The 27,765-nt window shown below is 45.3% G+C and overlaps 1 protein-coding gene across 1 annotated transcript in view; it reads left to right on the top strand.

Moving 5' to 3' along the window:
- Positions 1-27,765, top strand: part of pik3r3b (phosphoinositide-3-kinase, regulatory subunit 3b (gamma)) — a 647,314-nt gene that overhangs the window by 156,395 nt on the left and 463,154 nt on the right. Inside the window, exons 3-4 of the mRNA XM_038794197.1 lie at positions 23,514-23,606; positions 27,473-27,550. Coding sequence (XP_038650125.1) covers positions 23,514-23,606; positions 27,473-27,550 — 171 coding nt within the window. The remainder of the gene's footprint in view (positions 1-23,513; positions 23,607-27,472; positions 27,551-27,765) is intronic.

Here is a 27,765-nt window from a genome sequence, read left to right as displayed (position 1 = left end):
GCAGCCCTGGGGCACTGGAGTTGCTGCCCCAGCGCTTGAGGGAGTGGGTAAACCCCCCAGGGGAGGGGAATGGAACTGGCCAGGAGGCTGGGCACCTCGGTTGGCGTTGACACTGGGCTGGGGGGTGGGGAGGAGTGAGGGGTTCAATGCCTGCAGGTCCGACAGGCTATTCCCCAAATTTTGTACACCCATAACAGGGGCCTGTCTGCCCCACCAAACATTTCCAGGACAGAGCCCTGCTCATGGTTATATGGTGAAGGTCACTTTAACTCGAAATGTGAGCAGCCTCTGGCGATTGCTAAGAAGGAATTGGCATTTTTAGTTACGTGAGCACTTCGCAGCTCTCAAGTGTATTCTCGTGGGTACTATGTCTCAGACAAATTTTATCACATAGCATTCCAATCAAACTGTGAGGCCTGCACACTTTGCCTGAACCCTGGTGCTGTCAAAATCACAGAGGCAGCAGCCAACAATCAAACACCCAAGAGTTGGGCCTCAACACTGGGGATATCCCTGCACCCAGAGGGTGAATGTGTGGATCAGGGTAGGGTATCTGAGCTCGGTCCCCCAAATGATCCCAGCAGGGATATGGGGTTTGGAGTCGAGGAGCTCTTGATGTGGCCAGGGGTGAGTATGCAGGGCGGGGTTCCCCAGCAGGCTGGGTGGATGGCATTCTGATAGAAGGTGAGGAATGTAAGTATGGGGGAAGCTTGGGGGATTCGAGGGTCCCAGAGTGAGAGCCCTAACTGATTGTTGGTCCCTCACTTCTCCAATTCCTGACAGATATAACAAAATGGGTGGTGTTGTTGGCCCCGCAGCAGCCTGCCTCACGGTGCTGATGGTGGTGCCAGTGGCAGCCGGTTGGCCAGATGCTGGAGAAGGCGGCAATAGCATCAACGCAGGCTCTAGCTGACACCCCATGTGCAGGAAGCCGCAGCATACCCTGCAGACCTGGCCGCCCATTAGGCCCGGAGACACTCAGAGAGGGATGCCAGCCATGGCTCAAGGTGTGCAGGCATCGTTGTTCCCTCGAGGCAATGACAGACAGTATGTGCCACATGCGGCTCGTCTAAACAAGAGACGGTGTGGCAGCTGTGCCATCTCCCTGCAGACTTGGCAACCCGTGGAGGAGGAGGACAAACTCCCGGTAACCAGGAAGTTCATCACAACCCTGAACCTTTGTGACACTGGTTCATTCCAGGGCTTGAGCGGGCACTTGTGTGGCACATCCCAAGTTACAGCCCACAATGTATATCCATGAGGTCATGGATGCCCTGTACGCCCGGGCAGCTGACTGTATAAACATTGAGCTAGACCAAGCCCATCAAGATACCCGGGCAGCAGGATTCTCCACCAGCAATGGGATGTCCCAGGTCCAGGGGAAATTGGATTTGGATTTGGATATGTTTATTGTCACGTGTACCGAGGTACACTGAAAAGTATTTTTCTACAGGCGGCTCAAACAAATCATTTAATATATGAAAAGAAAATATGTAATACGGCAACACAAGGTACTCAATGTAAATACATCGATACAGACATTGGGTGAAGCATATAGGAGTATAGAATTAATCAGATCAGTCCATAAGAGGGTCATTTAGGAGTCTGGTAACAACAGGGAGGAAACTGTTTTTGAATATGATTGTGCGTGTTCTCAGACTTTTGTATCTTCTGCCCGATGGAAGAGGTTGGAAGAGTGAGTAAGCCGGGTGGGAGGGGTCTTAGATTATGCTGCCCGCTTTCCCCAGGCAGCGGGAGGTGGAGACAGAGTCAATGGATGGGATGTGGGTTTGTGTGATGTGTGATGGACTGGGCAGTGTTTGCGGTCTTGGGCCATACCAGGCTGTGATGCAGCCAGATAGGATGCTTTCTATGGTGCACCTGTAAAAGTTGGTAAGGGTTAATGTGGACATGCCAAATTTTCTTAGTTTCCTGAGGAAGTATAGGCGCTGTTGTGCTTTCTTGGTCATAGCGTCGACCTGGGTGGACCAGGACAGATTTTTGGTGATGTGCACACCTAGCATCTCCACCTTGGCCCTGTTGATGCTGACAGGGGTATTTGAAGAGTAATTGATGGCATGCATGTCGCCTTGCATGCACTAAGGCATTAGGGAGCATCCTCCTTTAACAGGAAGGGGATACACACCCTTGAATGTTCAACTGAAGTGCGAAGACCACCTCAGGATCATGTACGAGTGTGACAGCTCTATCCTGGGACAGTTGGAGAGCCCCCGTGTCTTTGAGGACAACCTCAGGGTGACAGGTTGGCTCTTGGGGGATAAGGGGCACTCGCTGAAGTCCTGGCTGGTGATGCCAGTGCGGAGACCAGAGACTGAGGCGGAGACCCGATTGAGGCCCATGTTGCCATTCGTGCTGTCATTGCGCTGTGCATCGGACTGCTCAAAATGCAGCTCTAATGCCTGGACACTCTGTGGTGGTGCCCCGCAGTTGACCCTCAGAGGGTCTCCAGCTTTGTGGTGGTCTGCTTTGCCCTCCATATCCTCACACAGCAGCAGGGATGCGTTCTGGAGGAAGAGGAGGGACATGCAGCCTCATTTGAGGAGTAATGAGAAGGGGCTGGAAGACAAGCCTGGGGAGGACCCGTGGGAGCAGCCGAAAGATGGAGAAGGGCCCGTCACGCCCAGAGAGCCAGGGAGGCCCTCATACTTGCCCGTTTCTCATAGGGACGGGGCTTTGTCCATCAGCCCACCTCCTCTTCCTCCCCTCCCTTCTTTGTCCCTTCACCCAACTTCTCCAAATCACCCCCCCCCCCCCCCCCCACCACACACACACACACACACACACACTCCCACCCATGGCTAACCTTTTCCACCCTTCCAGGATCTGTGTAACATCACTCCAGGGTGATGGGCCTGAGTCGGCACTGTCAGCGGGTCCCTATACAAGGCAGGAAAGTGATAATCACTCGCTGGGAAGGAAAGCTTTGGTGCACCTCACACTATGCCATAGTCTGACTCCTGTCTTTCTGCTGACAGCGCGTTCACCTGCACGTGGTCTGCGTCATCGGGGGAATTAGATCTTTAACAACTGCACCCGGAATGTTGGGGTGTGTGAGGAGCAGAGGGCAACAGGCGGTGGCTGGGATCTAGCAGACCTCCGACTGCTGCCTCCCTTGGATGTTCCTGCCTCCACCTGGTGTACACTAGCATCTGTGTGGTGCTCACCAGATTGTGCCCCAGAAGCCTGTACCCCACAGTGGCCCACCAATGTGCCTGTCTCTGTGTGGGCTGAGGGTGGGGTGATAGCTGCGATGCCTCGATGGTAGAACCCTCGGAGCTGTCCTCCGAGGTGTTCCCTTGGGTAACAGGGGGCCTGGATGGTCCGGACGGCTCAGGCCCATTGGATGGAGGTCTTGCGAGAGAATGGACATGTGGCCAGTGAGAGAGAAGGACCATTTTGTCTGACATGAAGAACTGACTTGAGACAGGTCATCTGGATGAAAGGGCAGTGGATCCTCACCTCTGCGGGGCATACCAAACGTGCTGTTGGTGACTGCTATAACTTCGGCCAACCCTGCGATTTCCAGGTCCTTTTCCTCACAGAGGGTAAGAACTCTGATGTCAGGTGCCCTGCCACCTGTCTGGGCCTTTTCCCAACTTTTATGGGCTAACTTCTTCTGCTGGGGCAAAGAGAGAACTTTGGGAGCTAAACGCCTGATGCATCGAGGGGTTGGGGGACGGGGGTCTATGGAAGATGCCATGTGTGCGCAGCAGTCCTGGGCATAGAGGGGTTGTTCTGGTAGATGCCAGTGTGTGCTGGGGAATAGTTGCGGTAATATGCTGGGGGAGGGGGGGGGGGTGCGGTGTGAGGTGCCAGCTGACGACTTGTTTGCTGGGGGGGGGGGGGGGGGGGGGGGGGGGCAGGATGGAGAGGTCGGAGGGCATGTCAGGGTGGTGGCAGGTGGGACAGATGCCAGAGGGCTTGTGCCAACTTACCTTGAGGCGCGATAGAGGTTGTTGGTTTTCCTCCCACACTGGACTGATGTCCTCCTGGTCATGCTGCCCGAACTGGCAGCCGCTGCAGTCGCGCTGCCAATGCAGCCTCCTCCTGATCATCCAACATCCTTTGGAGTCGAGGAGCTCTTGATGTGGCCAGGGGTGAGTATGCAGGGCGGGGTTCCTTTTCGTCTCCAAGGCATCAAGCAGCCTGGCCTTGTTAGTGGGGAGCTGCCGGGCATGGTCCAAGCGAATCAGCTGGCGCTACAGCCTTTTCTAGCATGAAGCTCATGGGGGATCATTTCCAGCACTAAGTTCTGTTCAATACGGGCCATGGTCTCACTGGCTCAGCCATCGGGAAGCACCCGGGAAGTCACGTCACTTAGAACGTCTCCTGTTAAATCATGTCCATAGAAATGATGCAGCGCAGAACGGGATCATTCTCCCCACCTTGTCCATGGCGACCCAAAGACACCCAGGTGCCCTTTCTAATTCCATATTTCTGCACACAATAGCATTTCTTATCAATTGTAACGCACATCTTTACAACACACTAGCAATGTCGTGGGCGGGACGGATAAGGTCCATTGACCTCGGGGCGGGAATTTGTGATCCCGGGCGGGCGGAACTGGAAAATCCCACTCACAATGACAACTGAAGGGATTAATTTGCTCAAAAGGTCACAGGCGTGCTCTTCAGATGGTTTTGACTCTGACCACACTGAATAGAATGAGTGTGATGCCAGGAAACAGGTTATCCATCTGTGCCCCTCAGGGAGTTAATGTTGAGTGGATGGTTATTGAATCCAGTGGATAGAGTACAGGTACTAGTTAAGCAGGAAGCTCAATCCTTGATGTTGTTGAACTTATTCTGATGTTGGGGCTGAACCCACCCTGGTGAAGCAGACTGGAGAGAGAGGCAAACTCAACCACTCTATCCTCTATCCGTAAGCAGAGTTTTTTTTAACTATGTGCACACACACACACTGAACCATGTTGCATCGTCAGTGAACCTCCTGACTCTTCCATTTCTAAAGGGGAGAAATTCAGTGATGAAGCATTGCAAGGCAGATGCACTGAGCGTGCTACCTGATGAAACTCCAGCAGAGTTGTGATGATGGGCTGCAATAATTGGCCTCTGGTAAATGATCATCTTACTTTTGGGACGGTTCTGCCAATTTAGGCGCCTGTCTCCAATCTCAGTGAGAAAGCATTTTCAGGGTCAACGGAGATTACCGCAGCTGTGCATAACCAATGAGCAGCTCACTCTGCCACTTCAGCCAGTAAACGTTATCGATGTCATGTGGGACTGAATTCGTATGGAGACAAATTGCCTAAGAGTAACAGGATACTACCCTCTGAGGGCTAGAGCAGCTTTTGTGTTGACGTTTCTGGGTTTGGGCTGACAAATGACCAGATTTATTGAACTTATTTTCACAAACTGCTAAGCGTGGGATTGAACTCACAACCTCTGAATTGCTTGTTCAGTGCTGCACCTCAGTGCTACTATATTCCTGCAACGTTTGACATTAAAGAAGTTGAAAGCTTTGAATGCAGTCTAATAAACAAGTCTAATTTCCAATCAAGTGAAACACATTTATTCTTAATACTTCGCACATGCTGAATCATTCTTGCACCCACCTTTTAACATTTCTATCATTTTGTTTCAGTAGTACAGGGTATTTTAGAGTGTACTTACTGTTCATAGCTTGGCTGATTAGAGCCTTAACTCATGAATTAATTGTCTTAACAACAATAGAACTAGATTTAATTTTTTTAAACATCCTTACAATGCAAAATACTCAGGAAACAGCTGGAATTAAACTATCATTTTGGTTTTCATGATCTTGTTTCGCTCCTGTCAGCCAGCTGAGCATTTTAAAGTTAGAGGAAAAAAAGGATTGCTGAGAACAGCAAAAGCAATCGCAGAAGAGATTTGTGATGGAAAATATTTTTTTTCAAAGGAGCAGCATTTTCTGGCGTCTGTCCACAGCAGGGGAGAAAGGCCCCTCGCTGAATCCTGTTAGCATATGTTCGCGTGCTAGGACCACTTTAATTTGGTGTGGAAAGCCAGTTAAAATTGTTTTTTTCCACTAAACCTGATAGTGACTGGGTGTCCTTGGCACAGCAGGGCAGCGAATGCTGGCATTAATATTTAGAAAGCGTAGCACGCAGTTGAGTGTGAGAAAAATGCTCTTTGGCAGGGGTGGCTGAGGCGAAATGGGGTTGAGACTATCCCTTGTCTGTTTTAACCAGAGATGCAAATCTTTGAAATGTGGTTTCATCAAGCATGAGCTTTCCATCAGGATTTTTGAACAAGCTGCCGAACTACAAAATGGCGGTTAGCGTTTTCCACTAATTGACACTTACATTTCAGGATGTCTAGTAAACTCAAAGCCTAAACTACTACTTAGTACCATAATCTGTGCCAACCTGCCCCATTAATATGTTCAATATCACCACAAAGTATTTTTTTTTCTTCTCTCTCCTTGAGTCTGTTTAATATGCTGCAAATGTTCAGGCTCTCACAGTACACATCATTTATTTATGCATCCCATTCCTATCAACTCCCAACTAAGATGTTTAAACTAACATTATTTTTATAGTGTGCACACAGGTACATTTTGAACATGCTCCCAATATCTGGGTGTGTGCAAAGCTTACCACAAAAAGTCAAGCACTCTGTGAGCGGGGAAAAGATCAGTTATCTGTTTGCGAGTATTCACATTTAAACACCTTCTTTTGCTCAAATCAGCCCTACTTGTCATTGGCAAGAGGTTAGGAGGGAGTCTGCTTTACATGAGTGCTAATCCAGAGCAGATGGTTCAATTTATAATGACCTTCCTGTGCCATTATTGTTAACAGCATAATGCTCAGTTACGTTTTGTGTGCTCTGAGACCCATACAGAATGTATTGCCTGAGAACCACTGTCAAAAATGGCATCATGGGTACCGATCGATAGTTAAGAGCAGCAGTCCAAATCCTCATGAGTCCAGATAGTGCATTAAACACAGGAAAATATTTGACTGAGTTAAGTATTTCTGAAAATGAGACATGCTGTTGACACTTTTTATCTTGTATTCATCAGAACAGGTGTGCAAGAATACCAAAGGTAATGGGAACAACAACTTGTACTGCATGAGAGGAGAGTGCAGATTGGTTGGGACATGGGCTCTAATTGCTAGAGTTGCTGTGGAGCCTGCACCAGGGAACAGTTAACTACCAAGCTTTTGTTACAATTCAAAACAGACAGGTCAACACTGTTCCCCAAGCTTTTATTTAGTTGAAAAAGGCGCAATGTGTGTACATGTTCTTTCTGTCTGTAAAGCACGGAGCTTTGAGTGTGAATATATGCAGCTTCTAGCATGCATATGTTTGTGACACTACAAGCCTGACTGATAATCCTAAATTAGCTGTTATGTAATATATATGCTAGAAGCATATATTGGGAGGGAGTGGTGTCTATAGCAGGCCTGTGGAGCCAGAACCAGAGGGCACGAATGGCAGATTAAAGTGAGAGCAGGATTAACAGGACTGGGGAGAGCAGCCCAATGCCTATTTCAGTTTCTGGTGAGAACTGGAGTGAGTACCCAGCTGTAGGACAGTCTAGACCACATGGAATGCCACAGCCCCCCCCCCCCCCCCCAACCAAGAAGTCCTGTGTTCCTGGAGTTATAGTTTGTGGCCTAGACGGCACGGCAATGGCTGTTGTGTTTTCGGGGACCTAAAAGCAGGAGTGCCATTAGTGTTTCTTTGCTGTGCTTCAAGTCCAGTTTTAAATCCAAACCCATTTTGTGAAGACTGGGGATAGGAGATAAAAGAGAAATGTTCATTACCCTCCACTACCCTTCACTCCACGCTAGGCATTCTCATTCCATTGTTTAATACGCAAGTCTGCAACATTAAAATAAATGTAAAATACTGCGGATGCTGAATCTGATATGACTCTTCTTCATATGGACTCAACATGTTAATTCTATTTCTATTTCCACAGATGATGCCAGACCTGTTGAGTCTCTCCAATATTATCTGTTTTTAAGTCTGCCACACAGCTGATTCGAGATAAGGAGATGTGTAGTGGTAGCAGGAGACAGTAGAGTGAGGGAGATTGACACTTTTCTGGAGCAAAGAGTGAAAGCTCAACAGGCTCTGTTAGCTCCTTGGTGCCACGGTCTGGATATTTGCTCCGGGCTGGAGAGGAACTTGCAGTGGGAGGGGAAAGATCCAGTGGTCGTGGTACATGTATGTACCAGTGACATAGGCAAGACAATGAAAGAGGTTCTACACAGTCAATATGAAGAACTAGGCATCAAATTAAGAAGCAGAACCACCTAAGTAATAATCTCTGGATTAATTGCCTGAGTCACATGCAAATTGGCACAGTACAAATCAGATTAGAGAGATGAATGTTCAAATACTGGTGTGGGAGAAGTGGGTTCCTATTTGTGGGGCACTGGCATCAGTACTGAGGAAAGTGGCAGCTGTACCATTGGGACCGTCCACATACACGAGGACCAGTTGCAATGGCACCTGGAGGCAGGTCTTCCAGGCCATTGGAGATCCCCGGGTGGTCGGAGATGGGGCAGGGTGGCACCCTGGCACTCCCTCTGGAACCTGGGCATCTTGGCACTGCCAGCCTGGCACCCTGGCAGTGCCAGCCTGGTGAGGAGGGGGTGGGGGTTCAAAAAATTGGGGAGGGCCTGAAAGAAGGGGGAGGGAACGGTCGGGGCTGCCAGAACCGATCTGCGAAGAAGCTCGCCAGCAGGAAATCTCTCTAAGTGCGGCCTCCGCAAGGAGAATCTCCCTGAGGCCAAAACAAACAGCAAAGTGCCGTTGGATGGCAGGATGTTTCTCGGAATTGCAGCCATTGAGAAACACTCCACTAAACGCACTGTTCAGCGGACTTTAACTTGAGTTTGCTGGATCACGCCCCATGTCTTGAATATTGCGTGCAGTTTTGGTCTCCTGTTTTAAGGAAAGATGTAAATGCTTTGGGGCGATTTAGAGAGGGTTTACCAGATTGATACCTTAAATGAGCAGGTTATCTTATGAGGAAAGGTTGGACACATTGGACTTGTTTTCATTGGGGTTTAGAAGAGTGAGGGGTGACATGATTGAAGCATATATGACGCTGAACGGTCTTGACAAAGTGGAGATGAAAAGGATGTCACCTATTGTGGGTGAGTCCAGAACTTGGGCACTGATTTAAAATTAGGGGTCACCCTTTCAGGACAGACATGAGGAGAACTTTTTTCTCACAGAGGGTTGTGCAACTTTGGCGCTTTCTGCCTCAGAAGGCGGTGGAGGCGGGGTCATTGAATATTTTTAAGGTGGAGGTAGATAGATTTTTGTCAGGCAAAGGAATCAAAGATTATTGGGGGTAGATGGGAATGTAGAATTTGAAACTTAAACAAATCAGGCATGATCTTATAGAATGGCGGAGCAGGCCCGAGGGGCTGAATGGCCTACTTCTGCTCCTGTATCATATGATTATAAAGGAGTGGGCTCTTTGTGCTTTGGAGTGTCGAGTGACGGTCATACACTGTCAGCTGCGTGTTTCTTTAGGATAAGCTTTCTTTCATCTATGTACTTGCATGTTAGGTGCCAGTGCAATACAAGATTAAAGGATCACAGAACTTTTGTGCATTCTGTGTACTTCTTCCTGCGTTACATTATCCAGCTTAAGTGAACCATCTTCTCTCAACAGTTTGATCCACATTTTCACTATCCTATGGAGGTGATACTTTTCTCATCTCTTACCTGTTTGCTACTTGTTAATGTGGTTATCTGTGCCCTCTTGTTCGCCAAGATAAATACTTGCTCTCCTTCAACAGCAGGAACAACATATTTATATTTTACTTCTGCCTGACCAATAGTTTTCATTCATCTGAAGATCTGCTACATAACCCCTTTGTCTTAGCTCGAGAGGATTGTTTTTTACCGGAGCCTTTTGGCATAACGTTATGCCTTAGGCCTGGATAAATCTTGGTCACTTTTCTCTGATTTTTTTTTCTCATGCATCCAAATGTCTCGAGGGGAGGACGAGCAAAACTGCCTGCTTTGCTGCAGAATTGGCTTGACCATTAATTTGTTCAATGTCAGACTCATAGTCCAAAGGTTGCTAGAGCTCAGTTTGCCTGATAGCAATACAGTCAACGTTGTAAACTGCTGGGAGACAGGTTGCTCGATAGGTTGAGCCCTCTTATGTGTGAGGTGTATATATAATGTAATGGGGGTACGTAGGAGCACAGGGGGAGGATATTTGATTTTTATATATTCGTGTACTATGCCCAGTGTTGAATCTCAATAAAAAGCCTGTATGTTTCTGGCACTTCCATTTTGGTTCTACAAACACTGTTCGCAATCGCTGGTTTACATCTTCAGTGGTTTCAAATTCAGAGAAACTTGCATAATCCAAAGACAAATGTAGATTTTGTGCCAAAATTTGTCCTCGCACTAGTGAATTGACCTGCCTGATTTAAGAAATACAGAGTTCATTGAGAATCAGAGAACTGCAATCCCTACATTTGAAGCAAGAGTTGTTTACTCATAAATAAATAGAAACTGATATTCTGGTCTATTAAACGGGCATGTCCCTCACTCTACCATTACCACCAAGCCAGGGCATCAAGCCAGGTTCAATGAAGGGTGCAGGAGAGCAAACCAGGAGCAGCACCAGACAGAGCTAAAAATTAGGTGTCAGCTGGTGAAGCTACAACACAGGATCACCTGCGTGTCAAACAGCATAAGCAGCAAGTTATCGACAGAGCTAACCAACCCCACAACCAATGGATCCCATCTAAGCTCTGCAGGCCACCCACATCCAGTCATGAATGGTGGCGGACAATTAAACAACTTACTGGAGTAGGAAGCTCCTCAAATATTCCCATCCTGAATGGAAAAGTGTGAGGTGGTTCACTTTGGAAGGAGTAACAGGAATGCAGAGTACTGGGGTAAAGGCAAGATTCTTGATAGTGTAGATGAACAGAGAGATCTCGGCATCCAGGTACATAAATCCCTGAAAGTTGCCACCCAGGTTAATAGGGCTGTTAAGAAGGCATATGGTGTGCTAGCCTTTATAAGCAGGGGGATTGAGTTTCGGAGCCACAAGGTCATGCTGTAGCTGTACATAACTCTGGTGCGGCCGCACCTGGAGTACTGCGTGCAGTTCTGGTCACCACATTATAGGAAGGATGTGGAAGCTTTGGAAAGGGTTCAGAGGAGATTTACTAGGATGTTGCCTGGTATGGAGGGAAGGTCTTACGAGGAAAGGCTCAGGGACTTGAGGTTGTTTTCGTTAGAGAGGAGAAGGCTGAGAGGTGACTTAATAGAGACATATAAGATAGTCAGAGGGTTAGATAGGGTGGACAGTGAAAGTCTTTTTCCTCGGATGGTGATGACCAACACGAGGGGACATAGCTTTAAATTGAGGGGTGATAGATATAGGACAGATGTCAGAGGCAGTTTCTTTACTCAGAGAGTAGTAGGGGTGTGGAACGCCCTGCCTGCAACAGTTGTAGACTTGCCAACTTTAAGGGCATTTAAGTGGTCACTGGATAGACATATGGATGAAAATGGAATAGTGTAGGTCAGATAGGCTTCAGATGGTTTCACAGGTCGGCGCAACATCGAGGGCCGAAGGGCCCGTACTGCGCTGTAGTGTTCTATGTTCTATGTTCTATGATGGCGGAGCCCAGCACATCAGTGAAAAAGACATGTCTGAAGAATTTGTAACAATCTTCAGCCAGAAGTGGGTGAACCATCTCAGCAGGAAAACCCCACCACCTGGAACCTTCCCCTCCAAATCATTCACCACCCTGACTTGGAAATATATCGTCATTCCTTCAATGTCACTGGGTCAAAATCCTGGAACTCCCTCCCCAACAGCACTGTGGTCCTACACCACTTGGACTGCAGTGGTTCAAGAAGGTAGCGTACCACCACCTTCTCAAGAGCAATTAGGGATGGGCAATAAATACTGGCCTAGCCAGAGACACCCACATCCCATGGATGAGCAATAAAAAGCCAGAGCTTTGACACAGCCAGGCACTGTGCAATTGGTATCTTTTCACCGGCGAATTCCATTTTGCACCATACCTGCTAAAATAAGGTCGACATCTGGTGCACCTTCCATGCGTAGAAACAGCAAAAACATGAGTGAAGAAAGCATAGAAGCATTATTTTTATTATTGCATAACAGGTGGAAGAGACAGCCATTGATATAACTTGGAATATTGTTTCCAGTTCTGGTCGCCTCATAGGAAGGATATGGATGCTTTGGAGAGGGTACAGAGGAGATTTACCAGGATGCTGCCTGGACTGGAGGGCATGTCTTATGAAAAAAAGGTTGAGGGAGCTATGGCTTTTCTCGTTGGAGAGAAGAAGGAAGAGAGGTGACTTGATAGAGGTGTACAAGGTGATGAGAGGCATGGATAGAGTGGATAACCAGAGACTTTTCCCCAGGGCTGAAATGGCTGCGAATGAGTGGACATAATTTTATTGTACTCTTCTATGTTCTATAACTAGTTGCCTGTTTCAAATGCGCACAGTTGGCAACCAAAGAGACAGTACAACATGGTGTGAGCCACAATTTAGCCATTAATCCAATTCCCCTCTGTACCCATGCTTCATATGTAATGGTTCAATATGAATTAGTTATATCTGCAATCCTGCTCCCAAATTCAGACGATATCTGTTGGTGTTTAGTATCTGCTGTTTGCTCTACCTCGCCAGAAGATTTCCACAGTGCTCGAACTCCTGTGGTGCCACTCTGTGGATGTTGCTTGTATTGCATGTGTATTTTTTGCTACCAGTGTGCCATTTATTCTGGTGACACAGGCAGCTATTTATCTGACCACGAATTATTAGCCCGGTTAATCATATATAATTATATGCAAATGATCAACATATCGGATATTCACTATCTTATACGGGTAAACTGAACTGCAAATAATAAGGGATCTAGCCAAACCAGTTCAACTTTTACACCGCCATATATCCAGCAAACTGGAACATTTATCAGGCTTGTCCAACCCCCAATATTCTAATGGCAATATTTTAATGGGAATATTTTAATGAGAATATTCTATTGCAAATACTCCAATGGGAATTGCCTCATGGAAATAGCCTTATGGGAATATTCTAATGGGAATATCCGAATGGAATTTTAAAAAACATTGTTCATGAGATGTGGGCATTGCTGGCTAGGTCAGCATTTAATACTCATCCTCAATTGCCCTTGAGAAGGTGAGCCATTTTCTTGAAACAGTCCAGTCCATCTGACTTGGATACACCACCCACAGTGCTGTTAGGGAGAGATTGCCAAGGTTTTGACATAGCGACAGTGAAGGAACAACAATATATTTCCAAGTCAGGATGGTGGGTAGCTTGGAGGGGGAATTCCAGACAGTGATGTTCCCCTGCTGCTGCCCTTGTTCTACTAGATGGTACAGGCTGCGGATTTAGAAGGTGCTGTTGAAGGAGCCCTCGTGAATTGCTGCAGTGCATCTTGTAGATAGTACACAATGTTGCTACAATGCATTGGTGGGCGGAGGAAGTTAATGTTTGAGGTAGTGCTGAGCTGACAGTGAAGCTGGACTGCTTTGTCCTGGATGGTGTTGAGCTTCTTGAATGTTATTGGAGCTGCATTCATCCAGGCAAGTGGAGAGTATTCCATCACGCTCCAGACATGTGCCTTGTAGATAGTGGACAGGTTTTGGGAGTCAGGAGGTGAATTATTTAATAAGGACATAGGGAGTACACACCATGTAAAATAAAGAACTTTGGTTTATCTACAGTTATGTACAACTCGCAGTAGATCCCTACCAGGTCACTGCGAGAACCATGGGGAAGATGATCATTCCCACCCCATAAGTCCCATGTGGAAATCCCAGCATCTGACCTGCTCTTGGAACCACAGTATTCCTATGGCAAGTCTAGTTTCTGGTCAGTGCTCATCTAGGACGTTGCTCGTGTGGGTTTCATTGATGGTAATGCCATTGAATGTCAGGGGGAGGTGGTTAGATTGTCTTTTGTTGGAGATTGTCATTGCCTGGCACTTGTTTGGTTATTTGCTATATTTGGCTCTGCTGTGAATGCACCTTCCATGGCCATCAAGTCCTGAAGAGGGATTTGAACACAAAGCTTCTGGTCCAGTGTAGGGATGGTACCCACTGCACCACAGGTCTCCTGATATTCAAAAATTAATTTTATTTTAAATTATCCCGTACCAGCCTTCCCGAACAGGCGCTGGAATGTGGAGACTAGGGACTTTTCACAGTAACTTCATTGAAGTCTACTCGTGACATTAAGCGATTTTCATTTCATTTCATTAAAGCAGCACAAAGTAAAACATTATTTCCAGTGGCTTCGCCTCAATTGTGAAGCAAGCAAAATGATGTTGTTTAACACTATGGTCCTGAATTTCACTGCCACCACTTTACTGGCAGTACAGCAGAAGTCCTACTTACATTTATTAATGGTGTGTCCATCACATTTCGGGTGACGTTACGGAGCAGCTGCAGGAAAATGCTCGGCCTATAAAATTTAGTCCTTCGGCAGAGGTGAGGGTAGCAACAAAGACTGTTAATAGACAGATTCAGTGTACATTGATGATAGGACTCGAGAGCTTGTCCTTGTGGGAATTGAGACTAGGAGCTAGAAAATAGCAGTATGAGAAAGTGTACCCTCTTTTGAGAGGCCAGTCGAGTTTATGAGTGAGAGAAACTGTCAGATTGGTAATAAAATTGCTCATATTTGTATTAGTGCAATGTACTAAAAATACAGGAATCAATGTTCCAAACATACTTTCAGCAGTAAGATTGCTATGTGATTTTTTTTTGAAAAGATTAAAACTATCCCCTAAGTATTTTGCAACTTTATAGGGGTTACATGTCAGAAACAGAGCCACAATGAGGAAACAAATGAGGTTAACCCCCTAGCTTTAGTGACAAAGTCATGTGTGTGTTACATGCTCTTTTTCCATGCTCTATACATGTATTCATTGGAAGCCTGTTTATTTTGTGTACTTTTGAAAATGGTATATTTTCATGAGATTTTTTTGTGTGGCAACATGTTGCAGTCTGAAATGTGAGCATTATACTGCTGATATCATTTACAGTAAGAGGAGTTCAACACGGGCCTCCCTCCAGGGCAGGAGGAAAGATGTCAAAGATATAATTGAATGGGCAACAATTGAGGGGGGCACGGTATCACAGTGGCTAGCAACGTTGCTTCAGGGTCCCAGGTTCGATTCCCGGCTTGAGTCACTGGCTTGGGTCACTGTCTGTATGGAGTCTGCATGTTCTCCCCGTGTCTGCATGGGTTTCCTCCAGGTGCTCCGGTTTACCCCCGCAGTCCAAAGATGCGCAGGTTAGGTGGATTGACCGTACTAAATTGCCTTTAGTGTCCAAAAAGGTTAGGTTGGGTTATGGGGAAAGGGTGGAGGTGTGACCTTGAGTAGGGTGCTCTTTCCAAGAGCCAGTGCAGACACGATGGGCCGAATGGCCTCTTTTTGCACTGTAAATTCTATGATTCTAATTAATAATAATCTTTTATTGTCACAAGTATGAAGTTACTGTTAAAAGCCCCTCGTCGCCACATTCCAGCGCGTGTTCGGATAAGCTGGTGCAGGAAATGAACCCGCGCTGCTGGTCTTGTTCTGCATTACAAACCAGCTATCTAGCCCACTGAGCTAAATCAGCCAGCTGCTATGAAAGTGGAAGATGGAGTAAATGTGGGAAAGTGTAAAGTTAGTAGTAAGAATTGAAAAGCAGAATATTAAAAAAAATACTTGAAACTTTTAAATGTTGATATCAGAGAAACTTGTGTGTACTTGTACAAAGGACAGTTTTATCATGCAGGTATGGTCAGCAATTAGGAAGGCAAGTGGCATGTTGTCCTTTATTGGAACAGGATTGGAATACAAATAGAAGGGACTCTTGCTCTGAATGTATAAGACTTGGGACTGCTACACAGGGTTTTGTGTCCATATTGTCATATTATTATAATGGTAAAATATCTTGGGCGTATTTACCATACATGTCCAAGGCACCAATCGCTCATAAGGGAATTGTTAAACACATTGTGGGTTGATTTATTAAGACTAGGCACATGAGAACAGTTGACGTAGGTAGAAAGCTTGAAGGCATCAGGGCAATGTGTAGTGTGCTTTGCTCAAAGCAGAAGTGAGTGAAACTAAGACTGGATTACATGTCACATTTCCCTTGCAGTGATGTCATGTCTTTACCATGAACCTCTTGCCAATTAGATCGATCTTACTCTTTCTTTGTTCTACCCAAAACAACTATACCTTCTACAACACATACATCCTAGCACAGTTCATGTAATGTGGTTCATGCAAGCCTGAAAGAGATCCTGGCCAATAGATAACTAGAAGGAAGTCATAGAAAACTGAATGGATTGTGAAATGTAGTGAACTCTTGTGACCTCCCTGTGTGATATACCGACCAATAACCATGCCTGGCAAGAAGAATTTTTTTGCATGCGCCAATCTTGGATTTAAGTCTTCTAATGTGGTTATTTTATAATGATAATATTTCAAAGCTGCATTTGAAAGTCCTGGACCAAGGCGTAATCAAGACGATGAGTGCATTCAACCAGAAACCCCGTTGGCAACGGTGGGACCAGAAGGTCGCGCCGCTGGCTAATGGTGGGTCACCTCTCACCATCATGAAACACATGACGTGTTGTGCAGTACATTCCGCCCTCTATCTTTAGCTCGAGTTTGTATGAATGATAAACAGAGCATCATTGCTTCAAAACATTGCAGTTCTGAAAAGGACAATCGAGACATATGTTGAAATTTTCCATGACAGGACTGGAAATTCCCACCTGAAGTCAACGGGAATTTTGTTGATCCTTCGTATTTCCTGTCGCAGCCATGACTATTCCCGCTGCGGATGGGACTGGGAAGTCCCAATCACGTAAACATCACATGAAGGCTTGTGCCATAATGAAGCTTTAAATTTGACTCAATCAACCACCAGCACACAAAAGCATTGTGTACATTTAAATATTTTGGGCATGGGTTAACGGAAATGAAACAGAGTCCTGTTTTGGGTGTGTTTAGCCAGGTGTTTCCTGGCACTTGCAGCGCGAACAACCGTGTTATTAAATGGGACTTTGCTTTATTTCTAGGCCCCAGCGAGGAATGCCCTGCTGAAGCCACACTTAGTCCCATTTCCTGCACTAAAGAGCTCAGGTCACCAGTGCAGGAAGAGATCGGAGTGCCATTTTGAAATGGCACCCCGATCTCTGGACCTCCCATCGTGACCTCCTCCCAACACCCCAACTTATTAATTAGGGGCTCTTCAAGCTCCCCTGGACCTCACCTCATATGGGCAGGGCACACCCGGCCCAATCCTCAGCATGGTAAAGCGTGGCACTCAGGTGGCACTGCCAGGGTGGCTGCGTAACAGTGCCCGTGTGGCATCGGGGGTGCCAAGGTCCAGAACCTGACCTCCAGGGGCTCCTGATTACCTGGGAGGACCCCCCAAGTGCTGGTACACCTGGTTCACGTTTGTGGCTATCAGTGCTAAACGTCACCCACCTGGGGTCTCCAAGATTCTGTTAGAATCCTGAGTCTTGGGTACTCCAGCACGAGCATATTTAAGTGAGCTTAACTGCACACTTAAATATGCAAATCTTCAATGGGCGGGATCCAGTTCATGACACCAACCAAGATCACACGAAGCGTAACGAGCTCCATAGATCTCAGAGATTTATGGCCTCATTGCGTCCTGTGCCGGACGTGACGAGGCCGAGAGATCGCGCTCTATATATCTCTATTTTCTTTGCTAGTAGTGTTGGTCTTGGAGGTAATTATACCATTGCACTGAAATATACTGGAGCTGATTTTATCAGTGTGATCCTTGTTTCTAGTTTTCAACAGGGTTTACCCTCTTTCCAAAGGAAATGCTGATGGGTGTATGTATCAATTCTGGGTAGTAGAAAGCAAATAGCAGCAAAATGCACAAAAGGGATTTGTGTCGGTGTGGAACCTTAAGATTGCATTCAGTTAAGACATGATTGAAGTAATCAATCAGGTTCATTGGAAAACGTGGCAGCGAACTTGTGACATTTGTCAGTGATGTTATTGTAGCGAGTTGGATATTACTGGTACAAATGAACCTTCAAACAAAGTATTCACTCTCTGAAGCAGTCGAAAAATGGATTAAAGGTTATAGTTCATAGCATTAAATCAGACTTGTGGCCTCATTTCCTAAATAAGCTCAAAGATTGCTGCCCATTATCCCAGATCAGGTCCAAGGGGATAACTAGCTTTTTGGTCAAATGTTTCGAAGTAGCACCACCAGTAAAGAACCGTGACACAGCAGCTTGCTATGAAAAGGGTAGAATTTGACTACCCTTATTCAGACAACCAATTCTTTACTGTTGTTGGGGTAATTTTCCTTCATACGGTTGTTAATGTCAGCATGTGCGCCGGGCCTCATTAACACATATTTGGCAGATTACAGGCATCCTGGGCAGCTCACCTACCCTCGACCACTGCAATATTCCAGTGAGTGACCAGGCGCAGAACAAATCATTTTTAGCAAAAGTGGGTAGGGGGCTCTGTCCATTCTCAGAGGTGTGGGACCAAGTACAGCAGCAGCTGAGTGAGTGTTTGTGGAGCGGCACCTCGAATGATAATGAGGGTCATATGTATGCTACAGGAACCTAATTTGCATATTAAAGGAGCCAAGCACTTGTACAGGTCGGCTCTCTCTCTCTTTCTCCTTTCTTTCTCTCTCTCTACCCGCAGACGGATGCCCTGAATAGGGGGAAAATTCACCTTCACTGGCGGACACATAATGGTTGGCACGGGATTGGCTTGCTGTCATACACCTCATCTAATTTTCCATACTGCTGTAGTCAAATCTGTGAATCTGATTCATGCCAATTAAACCTATTGCTTCTTCTGTCAAAACACAATTATTGTGGTTTGGCTTGATACTCGTCTGTGTGACATACCAATAAAAACATCAGTCGCATGTATTTTATTTCGCATATTCACTTTGCTAACTTTAATAAAGCTGCCCTGAGGTAGATAGTGTGCAATTCTGATTGCTGAGTATCTCACTGACTGAACAAAAACTCTGCGACTCTTTTTGTCTCCCATTTTCTTTCAGTTTACCAGTGTTCTATTAATGAGACATTTTGCTGTATTGCTCCTTTATTCTTTGGCATTTTGGATAGTATTCCAAGTCCTCCACCAAAGCATTGGATATATGTGACTTAAGAAACCAGCGACAATTAATGGTACCTTGAGGGTACTCGCGACAAATCCTGAATATGTTGAGAAATTACAGTCTGTGGGAGAATGATATGTATCTCACGTTTTGTTAATTGATCATCTGAGAGGGTTTTAGTCATTGGCTATTGATATCTGATTTTCTTTGAAAAGGTTTGTTGCAGTTTAGCCCAGTTCTCTGTGCCAATAAAGGGAGTAAAAGGTACTGTGTGAATAATACCCAGTTTGAAGATATGATACATATCAATGAAAGGCTCATTGAGGGTAAAACACCACCTAAGTCATAAATTGCTAGTGCGCAAGTGGATATCTGTATGTGTACTGCATGTGTCTGTATATGCATGTGTGTGTGCGTGGGCACGTGTATCTGTACACCTGTGGGGCATGTGAAATTGCCCACAAGCATGTCTATGTACCTGCAGGCATGAATGTGTGCATCTTGAGGTGTGCTTGTGTCTGTGCATGTGTGCTTATATATGTCTGTTTGCATGAATGTGTGTACCCGTATATGTGCATGTGTACTTGTGTGCAAGCATGAGTGTACCTGCACACCTGCATTTATGTACTTGCATGCATGTGTTGTGCACGATGCACATGTGTGTATATGAGAACATAATGGAGCGACGCCACGTCTTTCTGCCTGTCTATGACCAAGAAAGCACAACAGCACTTATACTTCCTTAAGAAACTAAGTAAATTTGACATGTCCACATTGACTCTTGACTCTTACCAAGTTTTACAGAGGTACCATAGAAAGCATCCTATCTGGCTGCATCACAGCCTGGTATGGCAACTTCTCGGGCGAAGACCATAAGAAACTACAGAGAGACGTGAACACAGCCCAGTCCATCACACAAACCTGCCTCCCACCCATTGACTCTGTCTTTACCTCCCGCTGCCTTGGAAAACTGGGCAGCATAATCAAAGACACCTCCCACACGGGTTATTCACTCTTCCAACTTCTTCCATCGGGCAGGAGATACAAAAGTCTGAGAACTCGCACTAACAGATTCAAAAGCAGCTTCTTCCCCACTAAACGACCATCCTAAATGACCCTTTTATGGACTGGTCTGATCTCTCAACACTTTTTCTCTACAGTTGTAGTACCATATTCCGTATGGTTTACTCAATGTCTATGTCTGTGTAGTTACATTGTGTATTGATCGTATGTCCGATGTTTTTCATGTATGGAATGATCTGCCTGGACTGTACGCAGAATAATACCTCAATACACATGACAATGGAGAGTGGGGCTCAGGTAGAGTGCTCTTTCAGAGTGAGTGCGGATTTGATGGGCCAAATGGCCTCCTTCTGCATTGTATGGATTCTATGGATTGCTGGTACACATTTAGATTATTTATCTTCCAGCCCAAGCTTCCTCTTGTTCTTTACATAATTTGAAAGTGGAGATTTTTTTCCAGTTGAGGGTAGATAAAGAATGTAATAACTGGGTGCGATCGTGGTAGTAAATAGGGAGGAGACGCCCAATCTTATGGCTTTACTTTCCCCTTCCACTTCTTACTTTGAACGCTGCAGCCATTTCCCTACATGGAACATGGGCAGAACAGAGCCAGTGTACCTGGCAAGGCCTGGGAGCAGTCCATCTGCCCATGACCATCTTGGACACAAAACAACATTTAGAACAGGAAAAAGGGGATGTTTCAAAAGGGAAGACCAGGAAAATAAATCCTGTGGAAAAGACACAACATATGCACCATTACTTAAATATAAGGCTGGAAAATTACTGCTTTGTGATGGAAAGAATGGTGAAATTAAATTTAGGATATGGATTGTGACAAATCTAGATTCCTTGTCACACTGCTTTGCGAAGATCCAGTCCCAGAAAACCTATTTAATTCACGCAACTAAATGGCGACAGCTGAAATTCTATCCATCCCCAGCTTCAGCCCATCACATATTGCCTGAAGGAATGATTCTGCAAAGCTGATTTCTTGGAAGATACTGCCAGTCAGCTTCTTATGCTTTGCTTATTTTTTTGATTTTTCTCACTAGCTTTGCAATTTGATTAATTAAAAATGCAAAGAAAACACCATCTGCCTGGTAGAATACAGGGTTTTCTATTAACAAGGTTTTAATGGATAAATAATATATACAGATGGTCTAATCAAGTTAAGCCTGTGATGTTTTATCTCTATATCTAGTAAAATACTGTGCAATCGTGTTTGAAATGTTTTTTTCTCTAATTATTTGCGACAAACTAATATTAAGGATTAATGGCAATGACACTGACAGAACGATATTGCAGTTATTTAAATACTGTGTATGCTCTTGTTAACTAAGTGTTGCCGTGCAGTCTCAGTGCATCTGCAATTTTTCAAATCCTTGCCCTCAAAACATAGAATCATAGAATCCCTACAGTGCAGAAGGAGGCCGTTTGGCCGATCGAGTCTGCACTGACCCTCTGAAAGAGTGCCCTACCTCGGCCCATTCCCCTACCCTATCCCAGTAACCTCACCCATCCTTGGACACTGAGGGACAATTTTAGCACGGCCATTCCAACTAATCTGCACATCTTTGGACTGCGGGAGGAAACTGGAGCACCCGGAGGACTAAGCAACCGGCAGGACCTGCTCAAAGGGCACAACCTGCCCATATAATAGAGGAGCAACAACAAAGGCAAATTGCTCTGAGAGGGAGGCATCAGAGCATAGTGCAGGAGACCACTCCTCATTACCCTATCGGGTGCACTGCATCAGTGCTTAAATTACACCAGTTTAAAGGTTACGCTATAAGTTAATAGGTTCTGCAGAAATGTTCTTACTAGCTAGATTGGTGCAAAAAATAGCACAAGTGTAGCTTCCATTTTAGGGTGAAGGATGAAATTCTAGACTAATATCTTCATTGTTGTCACTTTTGGCATTAGAGCAAGTCAGACAGAATAGTGAAATAGCAAATAAGATTTTATCTTTTAAAGCCATCATTTCAACTTTGGAACAATCTTGCATTCAAGAAACTTGTACACACGCAATTGTTGCAGAACCTGGCCCACGGTATATGCTGCTCAATACAGCACCGATAGGAACTTGTTAATTACAAATTGGTTCCAAGTGGAAGAGGCTCATCAATGGAAAATGGCCATGAGATCGGTCTGTCTTTGTGTTGTGTGTCATAGCAGCCTGAACCATTTATTCACAGCATAAATATCAGTGTCAGTTTTAAAAGAAAACTGGCCTTTGCATAAAATGTACTGCGCACCTAACTTAGGCCATTAGTATTTACTTCCCTGTGAGAAAATGTGGGATTTGGGGCTTTGTTTGCCAGCCACTGTGCAGTTCTGTAACTTGGGATATGCAAAAGATAATAGATAGATTAAACGGCAACATTCTGATTCAGAAAATCAAGTAAGATCATGATGCAGGAGAAGAGATTTTTCTGATGTATGAAAATAAGGTGAAGCCTGAGATTTGATTGGTGGTTTCAATCCACTTTAACTACTTGTTTCCAATTGAAAGGTCCAGCAGTACATCCCTCAATCGGAACTCAGACACATTGGGCATGACGTGGGCAGAGTGTGTCCCAATTGGGTGCCCAGACCGCCAGTGATGAGAGGCAGACATTTCTGCTGTACTTTCCAGCAAGTTGCACATGGTCATGATGGTGGGTTGGGAAGGCAGGGATGTGTGCAGTGGTGGGGGAGTGGTGCCCTAACACTCATGACCCCTCTGCTAAAACCATGAACCTCAGTTGGGCTGGAGTGGAGGCCCGTATTTCCGTATTCCGCAATGTTAAGGTCAGCTTACCTGTGTGTTGGATTCCCATTTTGATAAACTCCAAATCAGTGTGTGAAACAGAATGAGAAGGAGTCCATGACCAAACCTTTTGTAGTTCCAAAGCCCCACACTCCAAAGCTGTCATTCCCAAGAAGTGGAAAGAACATTATTTGATTATAAGAGGCCCTTTTGCTCTAACCTTAAGAGTGTTCTGTGTGTGGTGATGTCCATTTTCAGAGCGTATGCAAATACGTAGTCCAGAATCATCCAATTTAAGAGAGAATGGCCTCATAATGGCACAGGACAGCTCTGAAATTGTCTTGCATATGTTAAATAGTAATTGCAACAGTAGAAATGCACTTTTCAAAGCTATCTTTCTGATGGAATAGCCAACTGAGCTACTTGTCGAAAATGATAAGAATAAGTGTCAGAATACAGAATGTTTTGCAGCCTGTTACATAAGGTCCATGATTAAAAATCCAGTTTAATTGATGCTCAGAGGAGGCTGCAGGCAAGCATAATGAATACTCTTTCTGTGTTCTACATTGACAGTTCCCCCGGGGCAGGAGCTAACTGAGCTGTTAACTTTGCCGGATCAGGCACCGCAGATTGTGATGAAGCTGATTGAGGCCTTGGAGAAGAAAGGTACAGTTTTTTTTTTAATTCTCCCAGTTATTCTGTCCTGAGCACAAATGCAGAAACATCAAAAGCATGGGCACACAAATATGCATGGAGGTCATTCTCAATAGTATGAGCCGTCCAATTATTGAGTCATAGTCAAATGGGAATGAGTCCAATCTGTACTCCCAGGCTTAAGCACATATATTGACACAGGGTTCAATACTGAAGCCAGGTTGTCCTTCAGGTGATGCCCATGTGTCTGTTCAGCTGGACATTTAAGTATCCCCAAACATTATTCACAGAAGAGTATGGGCTTCTCCTAGTACCACAAAACTAAATTATTCATCTTGTGACCATTGTAGCCTTTGAGATCTTGCTGTGACATTCAGCTGCGGAACAGCAGTGATTTCACTAAAGTTAATTCATTGGATGTGACTGAAAGACGTGATAAGCTACCATAAAAACAAAAAGTCCTGGAAATACTCACAAAGTTAGGCAGCATCTGTGAAGAGAAACATGGTTAATGTTCCAGGTCAACAACCTTTCATCAGAACAGAAGGAAGATAGAAATATAAGAGTTTTTAAGCGAGTTGAAGAGAGGTTTGATCATACAGAACAAGAAATAAAAGGGAAGATCTGTGATATGGTTGGCGACAGTGGAAGCAAAATTTTAAGATGCAAAATCCCAAACGGAATGGTAATTGGTACAGGAAACTAATAGCGATTGTGTTATAATGGGGCATGAATGGCTATATAACAGCCATCTGAATACAGCGTTCAGGGATAAAGAAAGAAAGATGTCAGCAACAAAACCCAGAAAAAAATACATAAAACAAGGTGGAGACAGAAATTATGATCTTAAAGTTGTTGAACTCAATATTGAGTCCACAATGTTGTAGAGTGCCGAGAATAAAGATGAGTTTCACTGCAACAGTGTAGTAGGTCAAGGACAGAAGGGTCAGAGTGGGAGAAAGATAGGGAATTAAAATGACAAGTGGCAGGAGCATCAGGGTCATGTTTGCTGTCTGAATGGAGATGTTCTGTGTTTGGTCTCCCCAGTGTAGAGGAGACCACATTGTGAACAGCAAATACAATAGACTAAATTGTAAGAAGTACAAATAAATTGCTGTTTTGTTTGGAAGGAATGTTTGGGGCCTTGGACAATGAGAAGGGAGGAGCTGAAAAGCCAGGTGATGCATCTCCAGGCTTGCACGAAAAGGTGCCGTAGGAAGGGAATGGGTGTTAGGGATGGCTGAGGAATGGACCAGGGTGTCGCAGAAGGAATGATCGCCCTGGAATGCTGAAAGGGCAGGGCAGGGGAAAATGTGTTTGGTTGTGATGTCACAAAGGAGCTGGTGGAAATGGCAGAGGAGGATCCACTGAAAACGAAGGCTGGTTGATTGGAAGGTGGGATGCTGATGATGAAGGTGTGATTCTGATGATACCAAGCTAGGTAAGCTGTGGGAAGGGCACAGAAAGGCTGAAAAGAGATATGGACAGGTTAAATGAGTAGGCAACAAGATGGCAGATGGAGTATAATGTAGGTAAGTGTGAAGTTATTCACTTTGATCATGAGGATAGAAAAGCAGAATATTTTTTTAAAGGTGTGAAACTTGTAAATGTTAATATTCAGAGAGACTGGGATGTGCTCATGCAATGAATGCAGAAGGTTAGCACGCAGGTGCAGCAAGCAATTAGGACAGTGACTGTCATGTTGACCTCCATTGCAAAGGAATTCAGCCCACTGAAACTTTAGGGTTTTTCAGAAGGGCCCTGACCAATTCTAACCTCTGTAAGTTTAGCTGAGGTCGTTCAAGAATGTGAAGGATAGAATTTCCCGGTTCAAATTTCCAATGTACACCCATAAAATAGAGAGGGCATGATGGAAGATATACCCATGGCCCCCACCAAATATTGAAAAAACAGGGCAAATATGGGGGATTCCCAACATGGGCAGGATTCTCCGACGCCCTGCCGGGAGGAGAATCGTCGGGGGGGGGTGGCGTGAATCCTGCCCCGCCGCTCCGACGCCGGCTGCCCCCAGAGTCCACCCTCAGATCCACACCGCCCGTCAGCACACAGCCATCCGAAGCGGCTGTAACCCCGGTGCTCCACCGATCCCAGCGGACGACTCGGCCACCGGACCGACTCAATCTGTAGACCCGTCACCCCCGCCAGACTTGATTTTTTTACAGGGGGTGAATGTGGTGAATGTATAATGCATAATTCACACTGTGTATCACTGTGTCCCTGTGGGCTCCATCTGTGAGCCGTTGCGCGGCTCTGCCCTGAGGGGGAGATGAGGAGCTTGTACAGGGCTCCACCCTTGGCTCCGCCCATGGCTCCGCCCATGGTCCCTCCCACTACCGGAAGTATAATGTGCTGTGGTCTTGTGAGTCTGCCCTCAGTTCTTCTAGTCGCAGGCAGGCTCAGTTGTAAGTTGATTAAAGCCACCGTTTACTTCCCCTCGTGTCTTGAGTGAATTGATGGTCGCATTTTCTGTGCAATGAATACCAGAGAATCTGAAGAGCAAGCTCGGCTGTGCAGCTGGAGAGCTACACACTGGTTTCCTTGCCACAGGCAGCATTCTCTGCACTAGAGTCCAAACGTCCGCCCATAATCTGTGCATGTTGGATTTCTAAATTTGCTGTCCAGCTGGAGGAGTTTCTGTGCCAGGCGCACACAAGCAGATGGAACTTACCCTCTAATTTCTTTCATCAGGACCAAATTTCCAAAGTTCTACAGGTAAGGTGCACCCAGTCAATACAGCGACTCCTTTGTCTATCATTTAGGATTATTTAGTAATTCAGATGAACAGTTCTATTTTTAACTATGCTTTGCTTAAATCATTGTCGCATCAAAAGTGCTCTTTAAATTTGTGGTATAGCTAATTCTCAGTTTGTAACTTGCCCGCAGATGTCATTCTTTTGACTAATTATGAATCACATCTGTCTCTTAGGCAAATGATTGTGACGGCAGGTTTCAAATCAAATGGTGTAAGCATTGAAATATGGAAAATACCTAAAATGGACTCACTCTACTATTTATTTGTGTAGCTTTAACTGCTCAATTGATGGTTTGCTTCGTGTATCTTTTCAACAAGCAGAATAAAAAGAATGAATGAAAAATGGGCCAACAATTTTTGGAGGGTCAAATGAGATGAATGCGTTGCGTTTGTATATCGGAACATAAGAAAGAGGAGCCGGAAGAAGCCATCTGGTCCCTCGAGCCTGTTTCACCATTCAGTAAGATTGTGGCTGATCTGACTGTGGCCTAAACTATACTCTCCAGCAGGTCTTGCATGACACTGACTCTCTGTGGCATTGGGATCAGAGCAAAAAATCAGAGCACAGAATTGGTTGCAGCTTTTGTGGCCTTCACTTTTGATGAACTGCTGCTGGTTAGTTGAATTCTACAGCACGTAAATTAGTGAAGGCCTCCACTGAAATCCATGGCCAGTTTTGACTCACCCGATGTATGGCCCTCAGCGTAGAGAAGAGCTGGGCCCTGGTATGCCCTAATGAGGAGTTCCCACTTTCCTCCAGTTCAATGGGACCATTACAAAATAAGGCTACAGGGAGTGTTTTACTTGTTTTCGATGGTGGGGAGAGGCTGATAACTCCTCCGGCCCAGCAGTCTTCAGCCAGTTTTTCTGGCTTCTTCATCATCAGATGCCCAAATTGGCTGCCCAATGAGGAGCGTTGCCCTGATCTTGGAAAATTTTCCGAGGACGGTGGCTGTGACTTCTAGCAATTTGCTTTTGGTTGATACACAAGGATACATTCCTTCATAGATTTTAGGACAATTATTTCTATTGTCTCATCGTAAATTTGTACAGTGCATTGATCTTATTCCCATCTGAACTGGACTTTGTTTATTTTCTCCGTTAGGTGCAGAAAGTGAAATCCTCTACAGGCCTCCCCCTGACTCACCTAGTGGCTCAGAGCTCAAGGAAGCTCTTGAAATTGGTAAGATTGAAAAGCAATTAAAGATACTCCGCTGTACTTTTTATTTGGAAAGAACTGAATTAATGTCCTCAATGTTAAATGGTCTTCTTTTCCTCTCCAACAACTCCGGATGGAATACAGTTCCACTGAGGCTAGACACTCCCTGTTAATGTGTCCCAGTGTCTCTTATTTATTTTTAAAACTCAACACTGTAACCTGATATTTGCACTTGCCTA

Source organism: Scyliorhinus canicula, chromosome 4 (assembly GCF_902713615.1).
Source record: "Scyliorhinus canicula chromosome 4, sScyCan1.1, whole genome shotgun sequence".
Classification (NCBI taxonomy): domain Eukaryota; kingdom Metazoa; phylum Chordata; class Chondrichthyes; order Carcharhiniformes; family Scyliorhinidae; genus Scyliorhinus; species Scyliorhinus canicula.
This window is presented reverse-complemented; position numbering and strand designations above follow the sequence as displayed.